At 51.1% G+C, this 6,468-nt stretch overlaps 1 protein-coding gene across 1 annotated transcript; it reads right to left on the bottom strand.

Moving 5' to 3' along the window:
* Positions 1-499: 499 nt before the first annotated feature.
* Positions 500-1,013, bottom strand: LOC119294151 (sugar transporter ERD6-like 4). The gene is made up of 2 exons (XM_037572401.1): positions 775-1,013; positions 500-670 (listed from the first exon to the last, which is right to left on the bottom strand). The coding sequence occupies exons 1-2, from the start codon at positions 988-990 to the stop codon at positions 539-541; spliced, it is 348 nt and encodes a 115-aa protein (XP_037428298.1). The 5' UTR covers positions 991-1,013; the 3' UTR covers positions 500-538.
* Positions 1,014-6,468: the final 5,455 nt, after the last annotated feature.

The raw sequence follows: 6,468 nt of genomic DNA, 5'->3' as shown, positions 1-6,468 counted from the left end.
GACTGAAAGTGGGCGAGATGGACCGAGAGGGAAAAGAGAGGAGTGTGAGACGTGGGCTATGGGGAGAAGTAGTCTAACTAGCAGTGTACCGAACGGCCGTCCGCACTCGCACAAAGCTCCCCCAAGTTTGAGATGGATTTTGTGAGATTTCAGACATGTGGACTGGTCCGATCCGATTTGATGATCCATATTGAATGGCTAAATGCGTATGGATGGTTAGGTGGAAACATTTGGCGGAGACATTTGCGAGTGTTTTGGTGATCCGCGCTGAAAATGCCACGAGGCGCGCGCATATGTACATGTCACACTGTTGTTTCTAGTTCAGCAGCAGCAACCATCATAAAAAGACTGCACTGCTATTGGTTACATGGAACTATCAACGAAAAATCAAAGATTTGACACTGACCCTTCTTAACTGTGAGGTCACGGGTCGATCTCGCACAGGCACAGGAATAACTACGTACGGCTAACAGTACGTCAGTACCTGCCTGTAGAAGGTTCAAAAGAGGAAAGAGAAAACTGCCTTGAAGATAACCAATTATGCTACATTTGCAAGCAGGTCAAGGAAAAAAAAACTCACCCCTTTGTGGCCGACGTGCTCCACCATATGCCCGCTGGCCAAGACCCCAACCATGGCGCCGATGTTGGAGAGCGAGCCGAACACGGAGAACTGCACAAGCACAAAGCGCCGTCAACTACTAATCCAAAACCCGGGGCAATCGAGCGAGGCGACAACGGTAGACGGAGACGGGCAATGAAAGGGTCGACGACGACCTCGGAGATGGATAGGCTGAGGTCGCCAGTGATGGCGTCCTGCGTGGGCGAGGAGAAGCCACCCGTGAAGCCGAGCTGGACGGGGCCGAGCGCGACGACGAGCGTGCAGAGGAATGCGGAGACGTGGGACTTTCGTGTGGCGTACCACCAGCACCCCGTGTTCACCAGCAGCGGCTTCCGCGTGTCCATGTCGTCGTGGTCGCTCTCGCCGTTCATGGCGGTCGCCAGAAGTTGGATGGAGGAGAAGGGGATGCGACGGTTGAAATGTGGAGGGGGTCCACGGCTACAATTCGTAGCTGCAGATGGTTGCTCCGCTACCACAAGGAATTAAACCGACACAGAGTAGTATTATTATTCGGTCTATTGGGCCGCTGGATCATATACTGTAGGATAAGAAAGCATGGCTCGTAATTCAAAAGCATATTCCCTATTCTCTAATCTAAAAAAAGAAGAAGACGTGCTTTTAATCTGAATATATTCCCCCCTGCTTTTCTGCAGGCTGCTACTTTAGTGTTTATTATGCCCAACTAAACTAACCATTGCTGTTCTAATCCGGTCGACTACTCTTTGTCATGCCATGTCATGATTGAACAATTACATAATATGCTCCAACAAGGTTTGCCCGGCTCCGACGAAGGAGATGATTATAGAGGCATGTCTTAGCTCGCTTCAGTGATTGTAGTTGTCGCTAGGTGGCCCATGAACCAGTGTTTTTTTTTGTTATTTCAAGTATTCTCTATAGTGCCATGACAGATGATTAATAGATCGAAAGTTTCTCCTGAAAACAAAAATCAAAGAATGTGCTCTCATCACTTCGTCCTTCCCTGCAAGTCATATCTTCCCTACGATCGATCTGCTACCCGATGCTACCCGATGCTTCGCTGGTATGTGCACTACTGTACTTTCAAGCAATACAGTTTTTCTTGTTAGTACTCGTGGCAGTACAGTTACTATAATATAGTCTTCTCTTGCTTCCACAGAGAAGAAGGGCTTTTTTTTTTGAAAAGGAGGATGACCCCCGGCCTCTGCATCTGGAAGATGCATACGGCCACTTTATTGATTATTCCCGAGGACCTTACAAAGTGTTACAACAATAAGCCTGAATCCACCAACTAGGCAACATATGCCGCTACTCCTATCCATATGATGAAGGGGTGCTAGCTGGGCCCCTATCCAGACCACTCACCTAAACCTAACATCGAAAGCCGGAATCCCTAGCCTAGCCACATACCGGGTCTGAGGTATAAACTGGTCTGACGCACTCACAAGTGTCGTCTCCACCATCTTCCACTGGACCATCTCCAAGCAAATTGAGGTGCCATCCTTGGCAGGCCCTCCGCCATCAACGCCACCATGATGCCAAATGACGACCACCACCTACGGTAGAACATCACCAAGCAGATGGATCGCTACCACAGGATGAAGATCAGCGGTAGAATAGATAAATCTCCGCACACATTGCCGCCGCCAAACACCTCACACGCACCACGAAGCGCCCACCGTGCTTCCGGGGACCCCAGGCGACGCCTTCAAGAAGGAACGCGACGAAGGGACGACGCCGTCGCCCGCAAGGGGAACTAGAGCTTACGCCCAAATGGAAAGCACAGTGAGAGACGGGATAGGACCTCGACAAGGCCTCCAAGAAGGGAATCGACGCCCACAAGGCGCCGCCATTGTCGTGGCCTCCGCCGACGGCCAAGGGTTTCCCCCGATCCCGCCCCCCTCCCAACCACCCGGCCAAAGACAGGCCAGGGGAGCGCCCGCAGCCGGAGAAGGCGTCGGACTTCATCGTAGCAGGCACGCCGGGTGACGGGGCACCCCGACCCACCATAGTAGTCGTCCACCGAGACCTCGCCGCCCGCACAGCCGAAGTCACGGACCACCAGCTCCCACGGCCGTCGCCCGTCGAGAGGCCACGCCGTCCACGCCGTCCGAGGCCGCCGCCCCGGCATCCACCCACCGCGCACATCCCATCAAGACACGGAGAACGACCCACATCGCCGCCACCAGGGAGACCACGCCGTGAGCACCCAAGCCGGGCGACGAAGCAGGGCCGCGCCGGCCAGATCCGGGCGGATCCGGCGATCCTCGGCCCACCAGCCGCCAGAGAGGAGCCAGCCCCGATCCAGGGCCGATCCAGGGCGTGCGGCGGCGTCTGATGCGGGGAAGGGGTGTCTCCACGTCGAGGCGGGTGCGCGGGGAAGCCCCGCCGCCGCCTACTGCCGCGCGGGCGGCTGCCGGCGGCGGCGGGGGAGGAGGAGGGGAGGCGGGGGAGACCTGGGGCGGCTAGGGTTTTCGCCCCCGAGTCGCCCGGAGCGGACGACGCGGGGGAGCGGACCGGTTGGGCTGGATTCCTATCTTGTGTTCCAATCTAGAGCGTACGCCATGATTATTTTTATTTCACAGGTATACGATGGAAGGGCTATAGTCTACGCGATGGTCCTTATCTTAGCCATATCACATTTTCTTGTTAGTCGGTGTGATCTTACTTACACATCTCGCAGTAGCCTTATTTTAGGCATATGATGTTTCATAGATAATGGCCACCTCATGTACTCTCCCGGCAACCGTTGACCATTCCTACTGTTTTCAGGTTTTGATTGGCCAACTGAAAAAGCAATCATATGCTTTTTTCTTTCACTCTTCCATGATCTATGCTCAATATATGTTAGGACTGTCGGTTCAATAGACGATGTGGTTTGGTGGGGAATTGTTCGCACACGAACACGTCACCGTGTACCTTCGGCGCCGAGGGTGACGCACCGCAGCTCACGCCGAAGGAGACCTGCCGGAAGCGCGGTACGCAAGCAATCCGGCGGGTGCTTTTCAGGACCCGAAACCCCACGCGCCCGGGAGGGACCCCGTCTGGACGCGCGGCGGCTATGGGCTTCCCTTGGTCGGTTCGCCCGCCCCTAGGGCCTCGAGGATCGCTACCCTTCAACGAAGAACGAACGAAGAACGAGAGAGAAAGAACAAGGGAGAGATGTAAAACTAGGGTAAAAAGTACATTGATTGTTCGATTGTGTGTTGTAATTCAATCGGCCGTCACCTCTTACATATATACGAGACGGTTGGACTTTCCGTACAAGAAAAGGACTCAAATCCCGTCCAAAACATCAAAAGATAACCTAACTCGGACTACGAGGGCCGGAACTTCCGGTCATAGCCCGGAACTTTCGGGCTAAAATTACATCAAGTTGCCCTCTTGCACAGCTCCTGTAGGTCGCATATGGCTTCGGATCGCGATGGTCCCAAAAGCAAAGTTATAGATCTTGTAATGGAGAAAAATTTCTTAGTTGATCACTTTTTCATCCGAGGTCATCTTGATGTAGAAATTGTCCCCACAAATCTGCCAACAATGTTAAAATTCTAGTTTTCGGGGCGCACCGCGTGCAAACTTTCGGTTTAGCCCGGAACCTCCCCGGAAGTTTTGCCCGGAACTTCCGGGCAGACTTATGTAACACACTGTTTTGGCTCTAACTTTTGCATAGGAACTCCGATTTAGACGTTTCTTATATCAAAATTGATCGTTTCGATGAGACGAAGACAATCTGTGTAGAAACTTTTATCATATGAGGCCATCTTGGTGCGTAATCAGCCGAATAGTGTTCTGAATACAAAATCTGAATACTTCGGACACAATTTCAGCCTTAGAAATGAGACCGGATGGCTATGGCCCAAATATCAAAGTTTCTTCTTTTGACGATACTGAGCTTTCTCACTTTGAACACTTCTTCATTTGAGGTCATCTTAATTAAGTTCTTCGCCGTGCCAAAATCTGGTGTCAACACATGCCCCCCTGTTTTTGGGCAAACTTGTGTGCCGAAAAATAACTTGCATGGTGCTTTTTCTAAGGACAATGTCAACAATCCATCGGCCATTTTATGTGCTTAGGGCGATAATTTCTATATCGGCCATGTTTTTGCTTAGGGTGATAATTCTATATCGGCCATTGATTTTAACTTCTTGTTCACATCATACCTTGTAACCGATCACCACCAATAGGCTTTAAAGAGATGGGAATGAACCCGTTCCTTGTAGCACCCGAGAGGTCATGCCATGTGTCAGGACCCCGACTCAATGCCACATCGATCTAGCATGTAAAACCTCATATCACTTTGCGGCCTCACACACGGTATCCCCACGGGTGTCGCCTTACCTTTGCCCGGGACCATTTGCGCCTGTTGGCACACGTATATGATAGTGTCGCTAGCATCCATATGATAAGGAGCCCGGGCTAACATGGCTAGTCGTAAAACCCAAAGTGGCAAAACTTACAGGGACAAGCATCCATGACCCAACATCGAACATGTCGGTCATCAGTGAATGAATCCAGGCTGTAGCACTGGGCTAGCAGGACTCCGGTATTCATTGCGTGTCATTTCCCCGAAGGGACAGACACAGGAACGAAGAAGGACACATGCCGGCCAGCCTAAGTGCTCCGGAGCAGTAGCAAGCTACCATGGCTCAGTGGAAGCACTAGGAGACATTTCCCGGTAAGAGAGGCTACTAAGGATAAACAACTAGATAGTCAGATCCCACACATACCAAGCATTTCAATAACATACACACAATATGCTTGATATGTGCAAATACAACATGGCATCACAACATGACTCTACAACTCAAGTATTTATTCAATAGGCTCCGAGGAGCGAGATATTACAATCATGGATCTCACGACCCAACATTCAAAACATACAAGTCAAAGAACATGTGGAAGCTTAACATGTCTGAGTACAGACAACTACAAATGAAAAGGTTGAGAAGCCTGACTAACTACCAGATCCTGCCGAGGGCACGAGATCGTAGCTGAGGTAACAAGCTAAACGTCGAAGTCCACGTGTAACTACTAGCGAGACATGAAGTCTCTCTGCAAAAATATAAATTAAGCAACATGAGTACAAATGTACCTAGCAAGACTTACATCAGAACTAACTACATATGCATCATTATCAACAAAGGGGATGGTGGGGTTTAACTGCAGCAAGCCAGCTTTGACTCGGTGGCTATCCTGAACTACGACTACAAGTAACTCTTTTGAGGTGGCACACACGAGTCCACATATTCACCATATCAATACACCACTATGGATCCGCTCTCGTCTCCCTACGAGAACGCCATCCATAGCACTCACGCTTATATTGCGCATTTTAGAGTATCCACTTTCACTTGTCTATGAACTGTACAGGCAACCCAAAAGTCCTTTTCCGCGGACACGGCTATTCGAATAGATCATATTAACCCTGCAGGGGTGTACTTCTTCACACACGCTCTCGCCACTTACCGCCATGTACACCTCGTGTATCTCGGCAACCTTCAAGCGGAAGCCTGGCGAGGGAGTCGGCCACGACCTGACTAACCACACAAGTCTCTCGTTCAGGTTTATCGCCTATTCGGGTTCCATCCGCAAGGAGATCCGGCCGGGGTGTCGCTCATGGCCCCAAACGATGTGAGCAGGGTTCCCAAGCCCACCATCCGGGTGCCACTTGGTACACCGTGCCACTGTGCCTAGTCTGTCCCAAGCCCACCTGTACCGGGTGCCACTTGGTAGACTACTAACACTACCTACAAACACCAGAAACTAGTTGCAACTCCTGGACAGAGATCGAGTTGATTAATAAGTCGAGAGGGGTCGAGTTACCGGAACCCAATGTGTGGTAGTAACTATTCATGGATCACAAACACAGAACT

Source organism: Triticum dicoccoides, chromosome 4B, assembly GCF_002162155.2.
Source record: "Triticum dicoccoides isolate Atlit2015 ecotype Zavitan chromosome 4B, WEW_v2.0, whole genome shotgun sequence".
In the NCBI taxonomy this organism is placed as follows: domain Eukaryota; kingdom Viridiplantae; phylum Streptophyta; class Magnoliopsida; order Poales; family Poaceae; genus Triticum; species Triticum dicoccoides.
The sequence above is the reverse complement of the archived record's forward strand: the minus strand, read 5'-3'. Positions and strand labels throughout refer to the sequence as shown.

Bases quoted from the DNA above. Each gene is read 5' to 3' on its own strand.
- LOC119294151 (XM_037572401.1), bottom strand. From the start codon at position 990: ATGAACGGCGAGAGCGACCACGACGACATGGACACGCGGAAGCCGCTG. The intron at 671-774 runs GTCGTCGTCGAC...GTGCTTGTGCAG, and splicing joins TCAGCCTATCCATCTCCGAG to TTCTCCGTGTTCGGCTCGCT.